The sequence below is a fragment of the Sus scrofa genome, chromosome 3, assembly GCF_000003025.6.
Source record: "Sus scrofa isolate TJ Tabasco breed Duroc chromosome 3, Sscrofa11.1, whole genome shotgun sequence".
In the NCBI taxonomy this organism is placed as follows: domain Eukaryota; kingdom Metazoa; phylum Chordata; class Mammalia; order Artiodactyla; family Suidae; genus Sus; species Sus scrofa.
Genome location: NC_010445.4, coordinates 43,994,155 through 44,018,752, shown reverse-complemented (window position 1 = coordinate 44,018,752; position 24,598 = coordinate 43,994,155). Strand labels below are relative to the sequence as shown.

At 43.7% G+C, this 24,598-nt stretch overlaps 1 protein-coding gene across 2 annotated transcripts in view; it reads left to right on the top strand.

Annotated features, from left to right (window-relative positions):
* Window positions 1-24,598, top strand: part of TTL (tubulin tyrosine ligase) — a 41,978-nt gene that overhangs the window by 3,859 nt on the left and 13,521 nt on the right. For both annotated transcript variants that reach the window (XR_001307533.2, NM_001004041.1), the window contains 4 exon segments: window positions 424-502; window positions 10,459-10,691; window positions 21,365-21,500; window positions 23,734-24,003. Coding sequence is in view for 1 of the 2 variants with exons in the window: in NM_001004041.1 (NP_001004041.1) it covers window positions 424-502; window positions 10,459-10,691; window positions 21,365-21,500; window positions 23,734-24,003 (718 nt within the window). In the remaining variant the exon portion in view is untranslated.

The window sequence follows — 24,598 nt, the reverse complement described above, 5'->3', positions numbered from 1 at the left end:
ACTAAAGCTCCCGTTCGAGACCCCTCTAGCCTTGAAACTTCCCTATGCTGCAGGTGCAGCTGTAAAAAAAAGAAAAAGAAAATACTCTTCCATCCTAAAAAGGAAAAAGGCAACGGTGGTCTTTGGCAGACCTACAGTGTTGGTATCATAAGATCCACTCCTGGAAGTTCTCGTTGTGGCTCGGTGGGTTAAGAACCCAACTCAGTGTCTGTGAGGATGTGGGTTCAATCCCTGGCCTCACTCATCAAGAATCCAGCATTGCCACAAGTTCCTGGGCTAGGGATCAAATTCCCACCACAGCAGCGACAACCAAGCCTCAGCAGTGACAGTGCTGAATACTGTCCTGTCTCCTTTGTGCTGGTGCTGACCATGTCATTTCCCACCTGTCCCCTTTCCCTTCTGAGCCTCCTCTTTCCTTCACAGGTCACGAGCCTGGATTGATGCAGTTGGTGAATTACTACCGGGGCGCCGACAAACTGTGTCGCAAAGCTTCCTTAGTGAAGTAAGTGTCCTCTGACACCTGTGTTTTCCATCTTTTATCTAAACGGTTTTAGCCTTCATCCTGGAGAACTTAAGCAAAAATGGGGGATTATCTTTAAAGGGCAAAAATACTTTTTTTAAAAAAACCCAACAGATAGCAGTTTTTGATTGCAATTCAACCTTTGCGCTCTGTGCTTGATAAAGCGGTTTGTCTCTTAGGAGGGGGCTCCTGAGAAGCAGAGCCCAAGGCGGGGCTTCTGGTGTGAGTGATTTATGAGGGGAGGGCTCTCAGGAGAAACCCTTTCAGTACCAAGGGTGGGGCAGCTGTGGAAGAAGCCAAGCAAAGACGTGGTTTCAGCTGAGGTCCCACCTCAGCCTGACTTCACGGAGCTTGGGAGTGAATGGCACCTCAGGGCTGTCCTGTGATATTCTGTGCTCTGGTGTCACCCGGCCACTCACTATGGGGAGGAAGGAGCTTCCCCAGCACTTCTAGGCAGGGACAAGAGCAGAGCCCTTGGCAGCCAGCTCGAAGCAGCCAGCGGTCCCCTCAGAAGAGATACCTGGGCAGAATATAACACTATCTACTTTACTGCCCATCACTGAGCAGTTGGCTTATAGCCAGGTGCCCTAAAAAGTGTCCTGAGGAGTTCCCACTGTGGGGTAGTGGGTCAAGGAGAGGTCATTGCCACACCTGTGGCATAGGTCGCACCTGTGGCTGGGATTCCATCCCTGGCCTGGAAACTTACATATGCTGTGTGTACAGCCCCCCCAACAAAAAAGTGTACTGAAATAGAAGGAAGCAGTATTATAGAGTGATCAAGATCTAGGATCAGCAGTGTGGGTTTACGTTCATCTCTTCTCATTAGCTTCAAGAAAATTTGTGATCCCTGTAAGGCTCAATACATCCCTCATAACGAGGTCGCGAGGATAAAATATGGTGACGTGTGTAAAGCATGTAACACAGCAGTACACAGTGCACATTTGAGTCCATGCCCTGATTTCCTTTTCTGTAAAGTGAGGATAATGATAGCAGCTACCTCAGGGTTGTTGTGAGGATTAGTTGAGTCAGTCTCTGTAAAGGCTTGGAATAACGCAGGTGTCCTGGTTCACACTCTATGGATGAGAGGTGGCTGTGACCCCTAAAGTCACGTCTCCAGTATTTCCTCCATGGTGACTGGTAAACATGTGTGTAGCCAAACAAGTCATTAAGTAGGAAGACACTAGAGGATTTGACTCAGTGCAGAGGCTCTTTTCACCACTTACTGCTTTCGGGGCTCTGGATATTTACTAAGTGTTGATAGGAGTATTACCACCAAGTGTTTTGTTTTTTTGTTTGGCTGTGCCCACAGCACACAGAAGTTCCCGGGCCAGGGTTCAAACCCGCACCACAGCAGTGACAACACCAGATCTTTAACCTGCTGAACTTCGAGGGAATTCCTCTACCCTTTTGTTCAGGCTCACTGCCCTCAGTTATTTCTGTATCCACTCCTCCCTGTGATGGGTATTCATGACTTGCCAGCCACCTGTAAGGGGGCATGAGGCTTCTTGAAGTCTTCTTACATATTTAGAATGCCAACAATTGTTTCACCAGAACTAGAAGTGGGACATAGTTGTTTATCCAGATTCTCCATTTAGAAATTTTTATACAATACTTATTCTTTATTCTGTGGTGATTTTTGTAAAAATAGAGGTAGACTTTGGTTTTTGAAGTAGAAACCAGAGAATGCTGTAAAAAGTCATGTTCTCTATATTTGCTTACTTGGTAGTTATAATATGGTGAAGAACATATAGAGCTGGAGGCATGAGCAGGTCTGGGTAGGTCTCTGGACCTCTGTGACCTTGGACAGTGCCACTGAGAATCCTGGTATCTGTGGGCATGGAGGTGATCATACCCACTCCTCGACCTCCGTGGCATGTGACATGGTCTGTTGTGGTACCTTGTAAAATGTAACATGACTTATATGCAGGCTGGGGCTTGTCATCATCCTCTTAAGCTGCCTTCATTCTCTCATGTGTCCTGCAAGGGACTGTGGTAATTCCAGGAGGTGATTGATTTTGTCAGTTTGTCTCTCTCCCATAGTTTGTGTGGCTCAAAACAACCCCAGAATGTTAAAAATGCCACCTCAAGTGGCAGCTCAGAGAAAACAGTTGGGTTGCCCATGGCCATAGTAGTTAGTGTTGAGCCAGGATAGTTCTCATCTGCACGGTTGGGACGCATGGGTGTCCCTCAGGGCTTCCCGGAGCCTCAGTAGAGTTCTCTCCTGGACCCTGATCTCGGGGAGACAGCAGTGAGTGATGGCTTGAAGTGAGACCTTAGTTCCCTGCTCAGGAATTGAACCTGAGAAACCTGGGTGAAAACCGGGAATCCTAACTAGAAGCTAGAGGCAGAGCTGCGCTGGCGTTTATCTCCTTAAGAAAATAACATTTTTTCAGGGAGACCAACCGAAGCTGTAAAAACAGGCACAAAGTTTATTGTTACAGGCACAGCACGACATGTGGGAGAGCACACAGAGAAGCAGTTTATTATTTAAGACAGAAATACACATGCAAAGAGTGTGGGTTTGGGTGTCTTCCAGAATGAGGAGGGCGCCAGGGGGGTGATTTAAATCACTTATGTGAGGGCAGTTCTTCTGGGTCTTTGTTTTTCTCTGGCTAGTTATCTTCTTTGCTTCTCCCGCCTGATTGGACCCAGAGCCTTCCTCAATGTGCTTGCACATCTTTTAGCCAGGAGGGATCCTAGTGTGTGGGGGGTCTATGGGGATCTTGACAGCACTTATTATGGGCTAGCGCCCCTCCCTTTTTGACACCCTCCCACACCAGGAGCCCTCTTTTGCGTGTGTAGTCGGGGAGGTTTCATTGACCTCAGGAGTGATAGATGTGATCATCTTATCTTTTTACTTCAGCAGAGCTCAGCTCCTGTCATTAACTTTCTCCTTGAACTGTCAAAGAGAAGCAAGCTCCAGTATACTCAGCTTAACAAATTCCAGCTCTTTTCAGCCCAGGGGCCCATCTGCCTCCTACCTCATCGCAAGCACTTGTCACTTCAGGGAGTTTCAGAAATTCATCAGGGCCCTATGGCCATAGTCTCAGAGCCCTAACGGGCTGTCCTGGCCCAGGCTGGAGCTTGCTTTTCCTCTTGTGAGCATTTCTCACTTCTGTTGTGAGATGTGACTACACCTCTGTTTGCGGCTCCTTCCCAAATGGGATTTTTTTTTTCTTCCATTTTTGGCCACCCCTTGGCATGTGGAGCTCCCAGGCTGGGGATCAGATCTGAGCCACAGTTGCAACCTAAGCTGCAACTGCAGCAACGTTGGATCCCTAACCCACTGTGCTGCACTGGGGATTAAACTCAAGTCCTAGTGCTCCTAAGATGCTGCTGACCCTGTTGTGCCACAGTGGGAGCTCCCAAATGGGCCTTTTTTTTTTTTTTTTGGAAATGGAACAAACGCTAGGGACTTCCTATAGAAACTGGACATGGTCCTATAGTGGAAATGAGGGCTTCAGATGAAAGACATCTTACAGACCAGCACTGGCCAACAGAAATAGAATGAGTAGTTTTAAATTCCCCTAGTTGCCCCATTACAATGAGTACAAAGAAATGAGTGCAATTTACTTGTTTATTTATTATGTCTTGTTGTGGAGGGGCTGCACTTGTGGCGTATGGAAGTTTCCAGGCCACGGATTGAATCCGAGCCACAGCTGAGACCTACACCCGAGCTGTGGCAACCCTGGATCCTTAACTCACTGCACAGGGCTAGGGAGTGAACCTGCATCTCTGCAGTGATCCAAGCTGCTGTAGTTGGATCCTTAACACAGCGCACCAAAGCAGGAACTCTGAGTGCAATTCGTTTTAATAATGTATTTTATTTAACCAAATAAATTCAAAATGTCAGTTTGACATGTAATTAATATAAAACAACAAATGAGATATGTATTTTTTTTTTCTCATTCTGAGTCTTCAAAATCTGGGGTGTATTTTACGTTTGTAGCACATCTTAACTCAGACATTACATTTATTGGAAACTCTATTTAGATTTCACAAAAATGTATGGTTGAAAAGGTAGATTTACATACCCAAGTTATTCCCCCCTTGTAAAAGTTTTTCAATAATTGAATTAAATATAAGTATAATTTTCCTTTAATATTTACATGTACATTGACAAAACGGGTTCATTTGATTAAAATAATTGATTAGACTTTGAGACAAAAGCATATCATTTTCAAAACTATGTCCAAGTTAAGTAAATTCACCAACTCATGTGTCAACTCAGTGTTATTAATATTGAATTCAGAGGAGGTATCGAATAAATTGAAAAGAAACTCTAGGAGTCCCGCTTTTGGCTCAGTGGTAACGAACCTGACTAGTATCCGTGAGGATGCGGGTTTGATCCCTGACCTTCATTGATGGGTTAAGGATCTGGGGTGGCTGTAGCTGTGGTGTAAGTTGGCAGCTGCAGCTCCAATTCCACCCCTTGTCTGGGGACTTCCATGTGCTATGAGTTCAGTGTGGCCCTCAAAGGACCAAAAAAAAAAAAAAAAAAGAGAGAAAGTCTAAATTTATCATTATTAATAAAGTGTTATTCAAATTTTTCTTTAATTTTTGCCCACCAGTTTGCATCATACTGTCTTTTACAATGAAAATCTTCTGCATATTGAGTCATGTTATAAAAATACATAAAATCATTATCATTGACTTGCATTATGAAATTTAAAATCAATTCTTATACCTGTCTGGCTATGTCATACATAAGGTCTTCTTTTTCAACTTCCTTGAAGCTTTAAATGTAGCTTATTCACATACAGCTTGGGTGTAGGTCAAAAAAACTTAAAGCACTCTGCCATTTAACATTTTTGATTATTGAATGAAGTTATAATTAATTGAATGGAAAAAATGATGTGGCAAGCATTCCTCTTGTTTCAAGAAAATGTGGGAGTTCCTCTTGTGGCTCAGTGGAAATGAATCTGACTAGCATCCATGAGGACACAGGTTCAATCTCTGGCCTCGCTCAGTGAGTTAAGGATCCGGTGTTGCTGTGAGCTGTGGTATAGGTCACAGATTCAGCTCTGATCCCAAGTTGCTGTGGTTGTGGCATAGGCCAGTGGCTACAGCTCTGATTGGACCCCTAGCCTAGGGACCTCCATATGTCCTGGGTATGGCCCTAAAAAAGCAAAAGAAAAAAGAAAAAAATAATAATGAAAAAATGTGAGTTGGAGTTAACAGTGCAGAAAATCTTGTAAAGTTCTTCCATCTCTCAGGGAGTATACACTGGCAAAGGACACAGTGTCATTAAATTCATCAGCTTGTGTTGCTTTTATCAGTTCTATTCTGGTGAATCATTGTAGCATTTGCAAATACATTTTAACAACTGAATCCATACTGAGTGCAAATGTTTTCAGTATTCATCTCAGTAACTAAGCAAATGTTTCCAATATGTAACATGTAATAGAATAAAGCAGTAAATCAAAATATCAGTTCCGTTAAAATCCAGAGGGAATTCCCACTGTGGCACAGTGGGTTAAGAATCCAACTGTAGGAGTTCCCGTCTTGGCTCAGTGGTTAACGAATCCGAGTAGGAACCATGAGGTTACGGGTTTGATCCCTGGCCTTGCTCAGTGGGTTAATGATCCGGTGTTGCCGTGGAGCTGTGGTGTAGGTTGCAGACGCGGCTCGGATCCCACGTTGCTGTGGCTGTGGTGTAGCCTGGTAGCTGTAGCTCTGATTCGACCCCTAGCCTGGGAACCTCCATGTGCCGCAGGAGCGGCCCTAGAAAAAGCAAAAAAAAAAAAAAAAAAAAAGACAAACAAACAAAAAGAATCCAACTGTAATGCCTTAGGTGGCTGTGGAGGCGCAGGTTCAATCCCTGGCCCAAGGCAGTGGGTTAAAGGATCTTATGTTGGCCACAGCTGTGGCGTAGGTCACGACTGCAGCTCAGACTCAATCCCTGGTCTGGGAATTTCCAGGTGCCACTGGTGTGGCCTAAAAAATAATAACAATAAATACAATCCTAGTAAACCCAGGTTTTTACCCAGACTAGCTCAAGTCATGTCTGTCATGATAGAAACTGCTTTGTCACATGTAGGTAAAATTCTTTGACATATGTAAAAGATTACAAACTATCTTCTTAGCTTATACTTTAGGCTGCAGTGTGACAGTTTTTTAATGCATCTGGAAATTTTTTTTTTTTTTTTTTTTGGTCTTTTTGTCTTTTCTAAGGCTGCTCCCGTGGCATATGGAGGTTCCCAGGCTAGGGGTCTAATCAGAACTGTAGCTGTCAGCCTACGCCAGAGCCACAGCAACGCGGGATCCAAGCCGAGTCTGTAACCTACACCACAGCTCACGGCAACACCGAATCCTTAACCCACTGAGCAAGGCCAGGGTTTGAACCCGCAACTTCATGGTTCCTCGTCAGATTCGTTAACCACTGAGCCATGACGGGAACTCCTGGAAATCTTTTGAGGCAAAACACACTAAGTATTCATTGGGTAGCATCTCTTCTGTCACCTAGCTCATCTAAAACTAAAGAAAAATATTTAATATTTTCAGATTTTGAGTCAGTCCTTTATATTATTAGAAATGCTTTGTACTCTTTGCACAGTTATTTATGGCTTAATTAAAGATCATTCACTTTTGGTAAAATATCTTTTTCATCTTTTTCTCGGAGTTCCCACTGTGGTGCAAGGGGATCAGTATCACCTTAGGAGTGCTGGGACACAGGTTCAATCCCCAGCCTGGCACAATTGGTTAAGGATCTGGTATTGTGGCAGCTGTGGCTTAGGTCACAGATGCTGCTCAAATCTGATCCCTAGGCCGGGAACTCCATGTACCTTGGGGTGGCCAAAAAAGGAAAAAAAAAAAAATCTCTTATTATGTTATTCAACCACATTTCCATCTACAGTGGTTTTCTTGGAGTTCCCTTGTGGCTCAGTGGGTTAAGGACCTGGCACTGTCACTGCTACGGCACAGGTTCAAATCAACCCCTGGCCCTAGAACTTCCCCATGCCACTGGCATGGCCAAAAATAATAATAATAAAAGTAAAATAAAATGGTTTTTCTTTTTTGTGTAAGAATCCAAGCCATTTTATAGCTGACCAAGGTTGCAAGCTTAGATCCTATTAAAAATTTGTTTAAAGTTTTTTTGTTGAGAACTTTTAAATTCCAATTTCAGCCACTAATTTCACTGCTTTTTTGACTCTTGAGAGGAAAATACTTACTGAATTCATTATGTATTTGCTGAAAATGTCTCCTTTACACAAAAAACGTAAGTTTTCCTGCCATGGCAAATTGGAATTGCCATTCATTGTGAAATTTGTGACAAGCCTTCTTCTAGCATTTAATTTTATCTTTATTGTCTGGTTGTAGTTATAGTTTCTACATCCTCACTCAATTTCATATCAGCAGAATGCCTTTGTCTTTTTGCTTTTTAGGGCCGAACCCAAGGCATATGGAAGTTCCCAGGCTAGGGGTCAAATTGGAGCTGCAGCTGCCAGCCTATACCACAGCCATAGCAATGTGGGATCCAACACGCATCTGCAACCTACACCACAGCTCACTGCAACAGTGGATTCTTAACTCACTGAGCATGGCTAGGGATCGAACCCATATCCTCATGAATACTAGTCAGGTTATCACTGACCCACTAGGGGAACTACTGTTTTAAATTTTTTAATTTGTCTGTGTTTATTTTTTTAACTAGAAAAATAATTATGGTTCATTTACCAATTATGATTTAACTAGCTCTCAATGTAGCTTGGCTGTCTGCAAACATTATAATGTTTCATCTGTGCCTGGAAAAAAACTCACATGAACTGAATCAATCTTTTGTCCCCAAGTAGAACAGTAATGTATTTATGTAAAATACTAGAAGCAGCACATGTGCCTGATACACAGGCTGCCTTCCAACTTAGGTCATGTACCAGTTAAAGTGAAACGTCATCCTACTGAAACAATAATGTGCTTCATGGAAATATATTTTACAGTGCTTCATCTTTTAAATTAAAAGTAAACGAAATTTAAAATTAAGTTCCCTAGTTGCATTGGCCACTTTTCAAGTGCTCAGAAGCACTTGGAAGCTACTCTGTGGCTAGTGGCCACCATATTGGACAATGCAATTGGAGCTGAGTATTTAGTGAGTTAGAAATATATGGTGTTCTCTGGTGCCCTGGTGGTTAAGGACTTGGCATTTTCACTGCTGTGGCTCAGGTTTGACCCCTGGCCTGGGAACTTCTATGCGGTAAGAGCTGGCAAGAGCACAGCCAAAAAAAAAAAAAAAAAGTGTGTGTGTGTGTGTGTGTAGTTCCTTTGAGTTTTAAGTTAAATTCTCTTGCCTTTTTTTTTGCGGGGGGGGCGGTCACACCCACGGCACATGGAGGTTCCTAGGCTAGGGGTGGAACTGAAACTGCAGCTGCTGGCCTGCACCACAGTCACAGCAACTCAGGATCCGACCCAAGTCTGTGACCTACACGACAGCTCGCGGCAACACCAGATTGTTAACCCACTGAGCAAGGCCAGGGATCGAAACTGCATCCTCACGTATCCCAGTCGGGTTCATTAACCGCTGAGCCATGAAGGGAACTCCCTTATTTTTTTGGCCACGCCCGCAGCATGTGGAAGTTCCCAGACTAGGGACTGAACCCTCGCCACAGTAGTAACCTGTACCACAGCTGTGGCAATGCCAGATCCTTAACCTACTGCGCAACAAGGGAACTTCCTAAATTCTGTTGCCTTTAACTCAAAAATAATTAAAAAAAAAAACAAAACTCAATTTAAAATATCCTTTCATTGTTTCTGCTCTTTGCTCACAGGCTGGGTTTTGCTGTTGAATCTTAACCCAGACTTGGCCAGTTCTGGTCTAGATCGAAGAGGGCACGTGGCTCAGGGAAGGCCTGTGAATGTCTTTGGGCATGTTCCTTCCTCCTCTGAGAGATGGGGTGAGCTTAGGACTTGGGAGTGATTCCAGGCTCTGCCTCCTGCTTGTTTCTTCCTTTGTGATCTTGGGAAATTGACCTCTCTGTGACCCAAGGCCTCATCTGTGAAATGTGATGCTAGTGCCTCCCCACCCCCACCCCCACCCCAAGCCTCTGAATGGAGAGGAAATGGAGTGGAAGCCATTGCTAAGCGCTGTGCTTATTAAATGCCTACCGGGGTCTGACTTTATCTTCTGTTGTGTTGTGTCATCTAGGGGCAGGAAGTGTGTTTAGTTATAACTGCTACAATCCCATGTCCCATTAGAAAGATCCTTCCTTTATTCTGTCACCGAAGCCAGACTGAGCTAAAAGGAAGAAATGAAGAACTAAAGTAAGCCTTTACGGAGTTCCCACTGTGGCTCAGTGGGTTAAGAAACTAACATAGTGTACATGGCGTTGCAGGTTTGATCCCTGGCCTCATTCAGTGGGTTAAGGATCTGGCGTGGCTGTGGCTGTGGTGTAGGCCAGCAGGTACAGTTGCGATTCAACCCCTAGCCTGAGAACTTCCGTATGCCACAGGGTGCAGCCTTAAAAATAAAAATAAAATAAAATAAGCCTTTAGGTAATTCAGATTCCTGAGTATTAGCCTTTTCTCTCCAGAGTTGGGCCAAAATAGTATTTTTGCTGGTAATCCAGATAGTGTCCTCAATTCCCCACTTTGCTTTTTTCATGTGAGTCTAGCTCAGCTATAGCATATTTCCTGAAAAGATTTTGGTTCAGGATTACTTCAAGTTAAGTTTCCTTAGAGATGTATTTTTAAAGGAGCCAAAGTGTTGGATATCAGGGCCCTTTTGAATTCACTGAAGCACGTCTATAAGGTCACGTGGATATAGCTGTATGCTGCCAGTGGTGCATCGGAGGTCTGCCAGGGAGTGGTAGGGGGAAGAGGAGACCAGCTCCCGGCCCTGCTCACACCCTGCCTTCTTGAAGAGCTCTGGGGCAAAGCGCTGGCTTTTCTGGGTAGAGGGGCAGCATGTACCAAAGAAGAGAGACTGACCATCTGTCATCTGCCAGGCTCATCAAGACCAGCCCAGAACTGGCTGAGTCCTGCACGTGGTTCCCGGAGTCCTATGTGATTTATCCAACTAACCTCAAGACCCCAGTTGCTCCAGCTCAGAATGGAATCCACCCACCAATCCACAGCTCCAGGACAGATGAAAGAGAATTTTTCCTTACTTCTTACAACAAAAAGAAAGAAGATGGAGAGGGCAATGTTTGGATTGCAAAGTCATCGGCTGGAGCCAAAGGTGAGTTGGCATTGCCACCCCTTCTCCCTTCCCTGTGGGTTCCTATTGTGTTTTGTTAGATTTGAACAAAGTCTTTAGATGAGTGACTATGCTAATCTGAATCCTCAATGGTAGAGACCATGTCTAGTTACATGTCTTAAAATAACTATGTTTTGGGAGTTCCCTAGTGGCCTAGCAGGTTAAGGATCCAGTATTGTCAGTGCTATTGCTCAGGCCCGATACTGGGCCCAAGAGCTTCTGCATGCCACAGGCATGGTCAAAAAATAAAATGGGAGTTCTGGCTGTGGTGCAGTGGGTTTAGAATATGACTGCAGCAGCTCGGGTCACTGCAGATGTTCGGGTTCGATCCCCAGCCTGGTGCAATGGGTTAAAAGAGGTGTTGCCACAGGTGCATTGTAGGTCACAGCTGCGGTTGGGATTCAGTCCCTGGCCTGGGGACTTCCATATGCCACAGGTGCAACCATAAAAAATACTAAAAGGAAAACAAAATGACTCTGTGCTAATGCCTTAGAAATGTACATTTTCAAATCAACTACACATACTTCAAAAAAAATTTTTTAAGAAGTGTATATCTCCAGATGAGATTTTTTTTTTTTTCCTATTAAGCTCCAGATGCAACAGCAGGCATTTTCAGCTGAACGTGTCTTATGTGGAACTCTTCGTTTCCTTCTCGACTTACCCACTTACTCTTCACCCCACCTCAGAAGCCCCATACCTGGGCCCCCTCCTTGGCTGCCCTTTTCTTTACCATCTCTCCCTAATGTATCAGCAAGTCTTGCTAACTGTACTTTCAAAACATGGCCTGAAATAGCCTTTTTCTTGCCTTTTGCCCTGCCCTCTCTTGAAATCAAAGCTCCTGTTTTCTTGCATCTGCATAGTAGTGGTGTTTTGTCATAGTAGCTCTCCTGCACTTGGGCAGAGTGATATTTTAAAAAGGTAAATGGAGTTTCCCATTGTGGCTCAGTGGTAACAAACCCAACTAGTATCCATGAGGATTTGGGTTCGATCCCTGGCCTTGCTCAGTGGGTTAAGGATCCAGCATTCCTGTGAGCTGTGGTGTCACAGATGCTGCTCAGATCCTGCGTTGCTGTGTTGTGGTATAGGCTGGCAGCTGCAATTTCAACTCAGCCCCTCATCTAGGAACCTGCATATGCCACAGGTGTGGCCCTAAAAAGACACCCCCCCCAAAAAAAATCACCAGCTGGCTTCCCAAGGTAATTAGAATAGACTTCAGAGTCTTGGATAGACATCCACACCCCTTGACATTTGCCCGTATTTCTGACCTCATCTCTGATTCTTGGCCTTGCTCACTATGCTGTAGCCACAACCCCTCCCTAGCATCCCTCAGATGCTCTAAGTGTGTGTCTGTACCTGGAATGCACTTTTGTGGGCTATTTTCTATTTCTTAGCTCAGATGTTGCCTTCTCAGAGAGGCTTTTCTGATCTCAAATAGCCTCTGTTTCCATTGCTTTCTATTCTTTCCCCTGCTCTCTTTCCTCCCCCATCTTATACCAGCCTCTTGCCCACACCCTGCTGAATGTTAGTGTGTCTGTTCATCTCCCCCACAGTCCTGGGAGCCCTATGTGAACATAGCATTTCAATCTGGTGCATCTTTATACCTTCCCCTTGGGCACTTAACAAATGTGTGTTGAATGAATGTATAGAAGGCATAAGGTTGAAATATTAACACAGGCTTAAAGCATAGGCAGCTCCCCCGGTAATGAACACATATACGCAGTCTTTCTCTACAACTCTGGTCACAGGCTCTTTTTTGAACCATTCCATGTATATATATGTGGGTCACGCTGCTGGACAGCAGAAATTGGCACAACATTGTAAATCAACTCTAATAAAAAAAATAATCAATTCCAGGAGTTCCCTGGTAGCCTAGCAGGTTAAGGGCTCAGTGTTGTTGCTGCTGTGGCATGGGTTTGATCTCTGGCCGGGGGAACTTACACATGCCATAGGCATGACCAAACAAGTAAGTAAATAAATAAATAAACACCATTCCATTTCAAAATTACTTCCTTTATTGACCCAGAAGACCATCTGACCATTAGTACTTATTTCTGTTCCTGGTCCAGTGGACATAGCCTTCTTTTCCACCCACCATGAGACAGGAGAGCATCAGCTGGAATCACCTGGAATCTCCTAAAAGTGGGAGAGGTAGACTCTGGCCACCAACCAGGCCCCTCACCACCCTCCACCCCTCCTGTGCCCTCTTCTCCAGGACCATTCCCTAGCTTGGTTCTTTTAGCACATGGGGGAGTTGGAAGAGGAGATAGTCATCCAGAGTATTCCAGATTCCTCCTGTGGGTTGGGGCTGGAGTCCAGAGGGTTATGAGAAGGACTCTTGGTGTCATGGACTTGACTGGAGCGAGAACCCAGAGTGAGGCAGAGCCCTTGATGGAAGGACTTGTCAAGTCATGGCAGTGATCCCACCTGGGAGGACCCTGGTCGCTTATCACAAGACAGAGTGATGCACAGCAGAGAGAGAGGTAGAGAGAGAATGAAATGCCAAAGAAAAGACGTTTTGCTTTAGGAGTTGAGGAGGTAAGTGGCATGGATTTGTGTTGTTTAGGAATTACAAGATGAAACAGTAGGCTGAATGAATGACTGAGTTATTCTTGTTAAATAAATATTCAGAACCTACTCCATGCTGGGTATAGTTGGCCTAACTTCGCACTATATCCAGATCAAGCCACCGTTCACCACCTCCACTGGCCGTCGGCGACTGGAGTCACCGTCACCTCCCACCATGAGCATCGCTCCGTGTCTTCCTATTCTCGGCCATTCTCTGGAGTCTACACACAGTACAGCAAGCAGAGGTCCTATTAAAGCACCATCAGACCATGTCACAGCTGCGCTGGGCACTGTCTCTCCGGGGCCAGGAGAACACACAACAGAAGTCCAGTATATGGACTCAGTGAATGAATAAGAGAAGTAACGAAGGTTTGGAGATTCAGAGACAAATGAGACAAGACATGGTTCTCTTGGCCTCATGGACCTACATTCTAGTCAGAAAAAAGGCTAGCGATGTGTCTCTTTCCACATAAATTAAACTGAGATGGGAATAAAGAACCTCAAATCCACTGAGACTGTGGCCTCAACGCTCCTGTAAGAACCCCATTTTCTTCATAATTTTGTGAGGACATGAACAAATATCCTCCAGGTTTAGTTAGGATAAAAACAAATGATATAAGAAACACAGTTAGCAAACACATGGAAACTTGCTGCTACACTAGTATCTAAAACTTAAAAAATAAAAGTGGGTTTTAGGTACCAGCATCTACAAAATAAGAAAACCAAACCATTGAGGGATATTGTTGCTGAGTTTTTTAACAGCTCCCTCCTGGTGGTGATACCCAGCCCTTTGAAGAAGCATTAAGATAACACAGAGCAAAAGTCATAAAGAATTCATATGTGGGGAGTTCTTGTTGTGCTGCAGCAGAAATGAATCTGACTAGCATCCATGAGGAGGCAGGTTCGATCCCTGGCCTCACTCAGTGGGTTAAGGATTCAGTGTTGCCATGAGCTGTGGTGTAGGTCGCAGACACGGCCTGGATCTGGTGTTGCTGTGGCTGTGGTGCAGGCCGGCAGCTGAAGCTCCAGTTTGACCCTTAGCCTGGGAACTTCCATATGCCGCAGGTGTGGCCCTAAAAAGACCGCCCCCCCCCCACACACACAAAAAGAATTCATATGCTTTTGGCCCACTCATCCCATTTCTGAAAACTTCCTCCATGGAAATACTTAAAAAGAAATATGGGGAGTTCGCTGGTGGCCTAATGGTTAAAAATTTGGTGTTGTCACTCCTGTGGCTTGGGTTCAGTCCCTGACCCAGGAACTTCCACATGCTGTGGATGTTTCCAAAAAAATTAAATTAAAAATAATAATAAAAATGAAAAGAAGCAAGGGTGACCTGTAGCAAAGACATTTACCACTGTGTTACTGTAATAGCACAACTGTACTTGGGAACAACCCCATTGTCCAGTAAACGTGTGTAATATTTTTACATCCATGCAATAGTATATTTTATTGGTCACTAATATAACTGTGAAGTTAATGTAGAAACAGTGAAAATATTGAGAGGATGAAGTGAAAAAATAATAGGAGGTAAGTGGCTGTGACTGAGCCTGACGTTGCCCATACATAAAGGAAGGCAATATGAAAAATGAAAATAATCATGTTAGGAAGGAGTTCCCACTGTGGCACAGTGGGTTAAAAATCAGATGTTATCTCTGCAGTGACTCCAGTCGCTTCTGGGGCTCAGGTTTGATCCCCAGCCAGCAGCACTGGGTAAAGGATCTGGCGTTGCCACAGCTGCAGTGTAGGTCACAGCTGCAGCTCATATTCAATCCCTGGTCCAGGAGCTTCCATCTGCCATGGGTGTGGCCATTAAAAAAAAAAAAATCATGTTAGAGAATAAGACTGTGGGTAGTTTAAGGGCATTAGTAGGGAAAAGGTGTTTTTTAGGATGATTATTCTAGAAATAATATGCAGGGTGCTGTATTATTATTATTATTATTAATAATAATAATATGCAGGGAGAAGGAAGGACTAAGGTCCGTACTGAAGAACTGGCACAGGGGGGTGGAGAGGAGCCTGGACGTGTTCCTCAGGGAGATGAAACAATGAATTATGTTCATACTGGAAGAGAGGAAGGAGGTTTTCTGAGTTGGTTTGTTGCTTCTTGTTTAAGAGGCTAAGTAGGCACAGCGGAAGCAAATCCAACTAGGAACCACGAGGCTGCGGGTTCGAACCCTGGCCTTGCTCAGTGGGTTAAGGATCCAGTGTTGCTGTGCGCTGTGGTGTAGGTTGCAGATGCGGCTCAGATCTGGCGTGGCTGTGGCTGTAGCAAAGGCCGGCGGCTACAGCTCTGATGAGATTCCCTAGCCTGGGAACCTCCATATGCTGTGGGTGCGGCCCTAAAAAACAAACAAACAAACAAAAAACAGCAAAAGAGGCTAAATAACCACATAGTGGAGGAAGTGACAGAAATGGGGTAATTGAAAAAGGGCTTAACTTTTAAGAGATGATGAATCATGAAATTAATTTGTACTGAAAATGAGAACCAAGTAGAGATGACCCAGAAATTGAAAGCATAGGTGGGAGATCATAGAGCTAAAAAGGGAGCCCCATAAGGTCCCAGATGAGATTAACCTGCAAGAATCATTGCATTTCTACCTCCATCACCTGTTAATGCCTTGTTCTCCCCAGTGTGGTCTTTGCTCCAACCTTATTTTCCATTGTTTTGTTTTGTTTTTTGCTTTTTAGGGCCACACTTGCGGCATATGGAAGTTCCCAGGCTAGGGGTCAAATCAGAGCTGTAGCCGCCAGCCTACACCACAGCCACAAAAATGCCAGGTCTGAGACACATGTGTGACCTACATCACAGCTCACGGCAACACCAGATCCCCAACCTACTGAGCGAGGCCAGTCCTTATGGATGCTAGTTGGGTTGGTTGCCACTGCACCACATGGGAACTCCCACCCTTATTTTCTTTACACAGTTACCTTATGTAAACTCTTTCTAATTATCTCCAATGCTAATAGTTGGAAAAATAATGGGAAGAAGGTAAAGATATAGATACATTTTTATAATTTTCAAAAAGTATTATCATTAAAAACAACATTAAAGGGGGATGGAAACATTACCCATTGTCTTATTTCCTAATATAAATATTTTTGTTTTTTCATATTGGCTTCCTTTATGAAAGAGCAAAGACAAGTGCAATCACAGTGAACTCATTTTTTTTTTTCCACTCATGCTAAAAGTGTGTATGGATACCAAAATAAAAAATAGAATACCAATTAGGGAGTTCCTGTCATGGCTCAGTGGAAATGAGTTTGACTAGCATCCATGAGGATGCAGGTTCGACCCCTGGCCTTGTTCAGTGGGTTAAGGATCTGGTGTTACTGCAAGCTGTAGTGTAGGTCGTTCAGATCCCATGTGGCTGTGGCTCTGGCGTAGGCTGGAGGCAACAGCTCCGATTAGCCCCCTAGCCTGGGAACCTCCATATGCCGCGGGTGCAGCCCTAAAAAGACAAAAAACAAACAAACAAAAAACAAAAACAAACCAGTTAGAATCACACCCCCCCCCTCCAAAATGAGATGCCTAGGTATAAACTTATCAAAACATGTACAGGGGAGTTCCCGTCGTGGCGCAGTGGTTAACGAATCCGACTAGGAACCATGAGGTTGCGGGTTCGGTCCCTGCCCTTGCTCAGTGGGTTAACGATCCGGCGTTGCCGTGAGCTGTGGTGTAGGTTGCAGACGCGGCTCGGATCCCGCATTGCTGTGGCTCTGGCGTAGGCCGGTGGCTACAGCTCCGATTCAACCCCTAGCCTGGGAACCTCCACATGCCGCGGGAGCGGCCCAAGAAATAGCAACAACAACAACAACAACAACAAAAAGACAAAAGACAAAAAAAAAAAAAAAAATGTACAGGATCTATATGCTGAAAAGTTACAAGACAACTATCAAAGACGTCAAAGAGGACCTAAATAAACAGATAGGCCTACTGTGTTCACAGAAGGAAAGACTCAACATGATAAAGATGTCTCTTCACTCCATACTGGTCTGTAGAGGTGATGACTCTCAAGACCTCAGCAAGGTTTTCGTATGGACATAAAGCTTCTAAAATTCATATGGAAAGTCACACAACCCTAAAATAGCTTAAACAGTACTGAAATTGGGAGGAATCACTGTCCCTGATCCCAAACTGCTGTTGAGCTGTGTAATCAGTACACTGTGATGTCGGTGGAGGGGATGGAAATGTGAACCAGGGAGTGGGGCAGCAGGCTAAGGATCCAGTGTTGTCACTGCTGTGGCTCAGGTCACTGTCGTGGCCTGGGTTCAGCCCCTGGCCCCAGAACTTGCATGCCTTGGGCGTGGCCAAAAAAAACAGTGAATCAGTGGGACAGAGATCAGCTCACACATTTTTGAAAAAGATGCAAAAGCAATTCAATAGAGGAAGGATAGATTTTCAACAAATGGTGGTAGAGCAGGTGGATACCCATAGACCAAAAAAAATGAGCCTCAACATATGACTCACACCTTATACAAAAACTAACTCAACTCAGTGGGTTAAGACCCTGACTAGCATCCATGAGGATTTGGGTTCAATCCCTGGCCCTGCCCAGTGGGTTAAGGATCTAGAGTTGCTGAGAGCTGAGGCATAGGTTGAGGATGTGGCTTGGATCCTTTGTTGCTGTGGCTGTGGCATAGGCCGGCAGCTGCAGCTTGGATTCGACCCCTAGTCCGGGAACTTCCATATGCCTTGGGTGAGGCCCTAAAAAGACAAAAAACAAAACAAAAAATCTAATTCAACATGGATTGTGGGAGTTCCTGTCTTGGCTCAGTGATTAACGAATCTGACTAGGAACCATCAGGTTTTGGGTTCAATCCCTGGCTAAGTGGGTTAAGGATCCAGCGTTGCTGTGGCTGTGGCCTAGGCTGTTGACTACATCTCCGATTGGACCCCTAGCCTGGGAACCTCCATATGCCACAGGTGTGGCCCTAGAAAAGGCAAAAAAAAAAACCCAAAACAAAAAGAAAACAAAAACAAAAATTGATTGTGGGCTTAAGTGTAAAATATAAAATTATAATTTTTTTCAGGAAACAATAGATAAGGCTAGGCAAAGAGTTCCAAAATTTGATACCGAAAATACTGTCCACAATAGTAAAACCTTGATCAGTTGAACCTCATCAAAATGAAGACTTTTGTTCTGTGAAAACCCAGCTAAAAGGATGAAAAGATAAGTTACAGACTGGGAGAAAATATTTTCAAGGCATACATCTGACGGAGGACTCATTTAAAATTCAGCAGTTTAAAAAAGAAGGGGAAGAAATCCAATTAAAAAATGGGCAAAGAAATGAAAACACATTCCATTGAAAAATAAGTAAATGAAAAGATTTTCGCTATCTTTAACCATTAGGGAAACGCAAATTAAAACCACAATGAGCTATCACTGCACTCCTATTAAAATGCCTAAAATAAGAAATGGTTCTAAACGGGAGTTCCCGTCATGGCGCAGTGGTTAATGAATCTGACTAGGAACCACGAGGTTGCACGTTCAGTCCCCGCCCTTGCTCAGTGGGTTAATGATCTGGCGTTGCCGTGAGCTGTGGTTTAGGTCGCAGACGCGGCTCAGATCCTGCGTTGCTGTGGCTCTGGCGTAGGCTGGCAGCTACAGCTCCGATTCGACCCCTAGCCTGGGAACCTCCATATGCCGCGAGAGCGGCCCAAGAAATAGCAAAAAGACAAAAAATAAAAAAATTAAAAAATTAAAAAAAAAAGAAATGGTTCTAAATGTAGTTTTGCTATACTGACAAACCGTAATACTATAATAAATTAAACCCCATTTCAAGTGAATGTATTGCTGTCATACTTTAATTAACTTCTAAATTTTGGTGTTGAAAGCCAAATACTCTCTTAGGTAATTGAGGTAGGAATTTGGATATGACTCGGTCTTTTCTCTCATTGAGCTCATGAAGCAATTTTAAATCTGTTAAATATTAATGTAATTAATATACTGTGTCAGTTATCTTCACTGATAAGCAGAAAAATCTATTTTATCAGCCTGAAAAAAAAGAAAGAAATGGTAACAACAACTAAGCTATCAAGGGTCAAGAGAAACTAGATCACTCTTACAGTGCTGGTGGGAATTTAAGTTGGTACAGCCTCTCTGGAAAACATATAGTGAATTCTTATAAAACTAAGCTTGTAATTATACAACCCAGCAATGACATACTCATGGACATTTGTCCCAGAGAAATGAAAACTTACGTTCACTCAGAAACTTGTACATGACTGTTCATAGCAGCTTTATTTGTAATGGTGTGAACTGGAAACATCTCAAATGTCCTTCAACCTCCCTCATACCCAGTAGGATGGCCATGGTCAAGAAGACAGAATGTAGCATGTGTTGGCAAGGGCGTGAAGAATGTGGCACTTAGGTGGGGGTTCCAGCTGTGGCTCAGCAGAAATGAACCCAACTGGTATCCAGGAGGATGCAGGTTCGATCCCTGGCCTCGCTCAGTGGGTTAAGGATCCAGCATTGCTGTGAGCTGTGGTGTAGGTTGCAGGCATGGTTCGGATCCCAAGTTGCTGTGGCCATGGTATAGGCCAGCAGGTACAGGTCTGATTCAACCCCTAGCCTGGGAACCTCCATATGCCACACCTGTGGCCCTAAAAAAAAGAAAAAAGAAATTGAAACCCTGGTACATTGCTTCTGAGAATGTGGTGCACCACTTTGGAAAAGTTTGGTAGTTCTTTAATGACCCAACTGTTCCACTTCCGGTATATTTCCAAAAGAGCTGAAAACATATGTTCACATAAGAACTATAATGCAAATCTTCATAGCAGCATTATTCATCATCACCAAACAACAGTGGAAACAACTCAAATGTCCATCAACTGATTGAACAGAATGTGGTATATCTACACAATGGCATATTATTTAGTTGTATAAAAGAAGACTGGCATACTGACATATGCTGCAACATGGATGAAACTTAAAAAAACTATGCTGGGAGAAAAAAAAACTATGCGCAGAGGGTTAAGAATCCTACTGTAGTGGCTCAGGTTGCTGCAGAGACAAAGGTTTGATCCCAGGATTGGCCCACAGGTTAAAGGATTCCGGTATAGGTTACAGCTACAGCTCTGATTCAGTCCCTGGTCCAGGAACTTCAGTATGCTGTGGGTGTGGTCGTTAGAAAAAAAGATTAAGAAAAACAAGATGATGCTAAATGAAAAAAGCCACACACAAAAAGGCCCCTTACAGTATGCTTCCACTTATATGAAGCATCTAGAATGGGCAAACCTATTGAGGTGATGAGGTTAGTAATCATCAGGGGCTGGGGTGAGGACGGAAAGAGTAACTGCTTAATGGGTCTGGGATTTGAGGGGAGGTGATGAACATGTTCTCAGATTGTAGTGTTGGTTGCAAAACTCTTAAGTATACTAAAAAACACTGAATTTTATACTTTTAAAAAAATTTATTGTGGTTGATTTACATAGTTCTGTCAATTTCTGCTGTACAGCGTGACCCATTTATACATTTATATGCATTCTTGTTTTCACATTATCCTCTATCATGAGTGATTAGATATATTTCTCTGGAATTTTATATTTTAAAAGGGTGAATTTTATAGTATGTAAAATACATCTCAAAGCTGTTTCAAAAGATTTTTGTCTAATGTTGATGGAGGCCTTGAACATATCTATTTTTTTCTATTACGGTGCCACAGGAATGTTCTTACACGTTTGTCTTTATGCCCTAACCTTCTTGATGTTTCTATAAGCTGTAGTGTTCCAGGTGGGTTTATTGGTCATAAGCAGCATACAGCCTTTACTGTAGTAGCCAGTGACCAATAGAAGAAAGGCCTTTTATTGAGGGTGCTCAGACATTTTGAGATGAAACTTCATGGTCGGAACCTGCCGTGATAGTGTTTTCAGTCCAAGAAAGAGAGCTGGATAAAGCCTGGTGCTCTTGTGGGGAGACAGGAGAGCAAGACTGGCAGACGGAAGGGATGGAAAATCATGCTGGCTGGTAACAACCTCCTGTTGGTTTGTTTTTTTTCCTGCTGCCGGTATGTCCATTCTGGCTTTGCACAGAGTATTTCTTCTTGGGATGAACTGGACCAGTTCTGCTTTGATTTTACCCTGTTAGGTGAAGGCATCCTCATCTCCTCAGAGGCTACAGAGCTGCTGGATTTCATAGACAACCAGGGCCAGGTGCACGTGATCCAGAAGTACCTTGAGCGCCCTCTGCTGCTGGAGCCAGGCCATCGCAAGTTTGACATCAGGTAATGCGTCCTGGCTGAAACAGGAAAAAAGATGCAGTGTGGTGTGTGATGAGGAAGGAGGGTGGGTGGCATGGAGTGTGAGGTAGTATTGTGTTTAATGTCACCCAAGTTGAATACGACTGCATGGAACTGAGCTTCTGTACCTAATCTTCTGTTTTTATTTCACTGTTTCCCTTTCTAGAAAATATTACCAAGACGATGAGTTTTCTATTTTAAACAATTTTCTCATCTACCTCAGGGCTGATGGATTGATTGAAACAATGTTTGTAAAGCTTTAGCACAGTTCCTGGAAAGCACTTAATAAATGGCTGTGGTGGTGGTGTTAGAAAAAAATTTTTCTCTTTGGCATTCCTGCCATGGTGCAGTGGGTTAAGCATCTGATAGCAGCGGCTCTCTGCAATGGCTCTGGTCACTGCGGAGGTGTGGGTTTGATCCCCAGCCCAGTGCAGTGGGTGATAAGATCCAGTGCTGCTGTAGTTGCAGTTTAGGTCTCAGCTGTGGCTTGGATTCAGTCCCTGGCTGGGGAACTTCAGTATACCTCAGAGGCAGCCATAAAAATTAAAAATTTTTTTTGTCTTTAATGAAGATGTCTTATGGATCCCAAAGAGAAGGGTATTGGACTTGTGGTTGTCAAGGGGTGTTAGGGAGGGATGGACTGGGAGTTTGGGATGAGCAGGTGTCAACTAATATGTAGAGAATGGGTGGACCACAAGGTCCTACTGTATAGCACAGGGAACTATATTCAATATCCATAATAAACCATAATGGAAAGAAGGTGAAAAAGAATATATCCATATTTATCTGAATCACTTTGCTGTATACCAGAAACTAATACAACATTGTAAATCAACTATATTTCATTTTAAAAAATCCACCCCCTAAAAGAACAAAGAGAAGGGTTCCTGTGGGGGGGGGGGCTTACTTATGAAAGAAGCAGAGAGATATACATAGTGGATCACATGACCCTGCCAAAGACTATGTCCTCACTTTATTGTCTGTGTCTTTTTTGTTTTTCTTTTTAGGGCCGTACCTGTAGCACTTGGAAGTTCCCAGGCTAAGGGTCAAATCATAGCTATAGCTGCCGGGCTACACCACAGCCACAGCAAGGCTGGATCCTTTATCCCACTGAACAAGGCCAGGGATTGAACTCGAGTCCTCATGGGTACTAGTTGGGTTCATTACCACTGAGCCACGACTGGAACTCCATCTGTGTCCCATTTTTAAGGGTTTCATGAATTCAGGGTTTTTGGATGTTATATTTCTGAGCAAAGGCCCTGGCAAAAAGAAAGAGGTTGTGTGATGCTTTTGAAAGCTGAATAGCCCTGCCTCAGCCTGTCCTTGGCCTTACCATCATATCCCCATCTAGGAATCTGTCATCTTGATGCCGTCACATTGACTTCCTGCTTCTTGAACACCTAGTCTGGTCAAATCAGCTTCATTAGGAACAGTCTTCTTAAGATTACGAAAAGAACAAACATGACGGAGTTCCTGTTGTGGCGCAGTGGAAACAATCCGACTAGGAACCATGAGGTTGTGGGTTTGATCCCTGGCCTCACTCAGTGGGTTAAGGATCTGGTGTTGCTGTGAGCTATGGTGTAGGTCACAGACATGGCTCGGATCTGGCATTGCTGTGGCTGAGGTATAGGCCAGTGACTATAGCTCTGATTAGACCCCTAACCTGGGAATCTCCATATGCCTAGGGTGCAGCCCTAAAAAGAAAAAGAAAAAGAAAAACATGGCAACTGGAGGTTTCATAGATTAACTGTAAAAACCAACCCACTCACAGCTCTTCAAAATGCTGCTTTTTTTTTTTTTTTTTTTGGTCACCCCAAGGTATACAGCGTTCCCCAGGCCAGGGATCATATTGGAACTGCAGTTGTGACCTACACCATAGCTGTGGCAACACTGGATCCTTAACCCATTGTGCCAGGCCAGGGATAGAACCTGCATCCCAGCTCCTCAGAGATGCTGCCAATCTTGTTGCATCATGGTGGGAACTCCAAAGTGCTGTGTCTTTTGAATGGGTCAAAGTCTCCTTGTCATTTATGATGAAATGTTTCCTGCCTCATTACAGGGATAATCGACTGTCTTGGAGAACTGTCATAACTTGCCTTGTTTCATTTTAGAACCTACATCCTTTCTCCATTTCCTCCCAGAAAAAAATCAAGGCATGGGGATGGTATGGAGAAACTTCAGATAAGTGGAATAAAAGGGTGTTTTCATTGACTTGCAGAAGCTGGGTCTTGGTGGATCATCAGTATAACATCTACCTCTACAGAGAAGGTGTGCTTCGGACTGCTTCAGAACCGTACCATACAGATAATTTCCAAGACAAAACCTGCCATTTGACCAATCACTGCATTCAGAAGGAGTACTCGAAGAATTATGGAAAGTATGAAGAAGGGAATGAAATGTTCTTTGAGGAGTTCAATCAGTACCTCACAAGTGCTTTGAACATTACCCTGGAAAGTAGTATCTTACTACAAATCAAACATATAATAAGGTAACTGAATCATATCTCTTTTGGTTATGTGTCTCTTGAAGGAGCTTTGGGAGTTTATGCCTTTCAACGAATTGTTGCATTTAAGTTGTCTAACTTAATATAACAAAACTCATCTGTTATATCCCTTTATTATCCTTTTAAGATCTATAGGATCTGTGCTGATGTCTCTTCTTTTAATCCTTATATTGGTAATCCTTCAACTACCTTATATTGGTTAATCATAGCTTCTTGCTTTTTTCCTTGAACAGATTGGCTAGAGGTTTATCAATTTTTTTTCAATCTCTTTTATTTATTTTTTGGTCTTTTTAGAGCCACACCAGCAGCATATGGAGGTTCCCAGGCTAGGGGTCGAATCGGAGCTGGAGCTGCTGGCCTACACCACAGAAACACCTGATCCTTAACCCACTGAGAGAGGCCAGAGATCTACCTGCATCCTCATGGATGCTAGTCAGATTCGTTTCTGCTGAGCCATGACGGGAACTCCTCAATCTCTTTTAAAAGTCATCTTTTAGTTTTCTAGATTTTCTCCGTTGTTTTTGGTTTTGATTTCTTTGTTTTATGGTTTTTTTTTTTTTTTTGTTTTTTTTTTCATCCT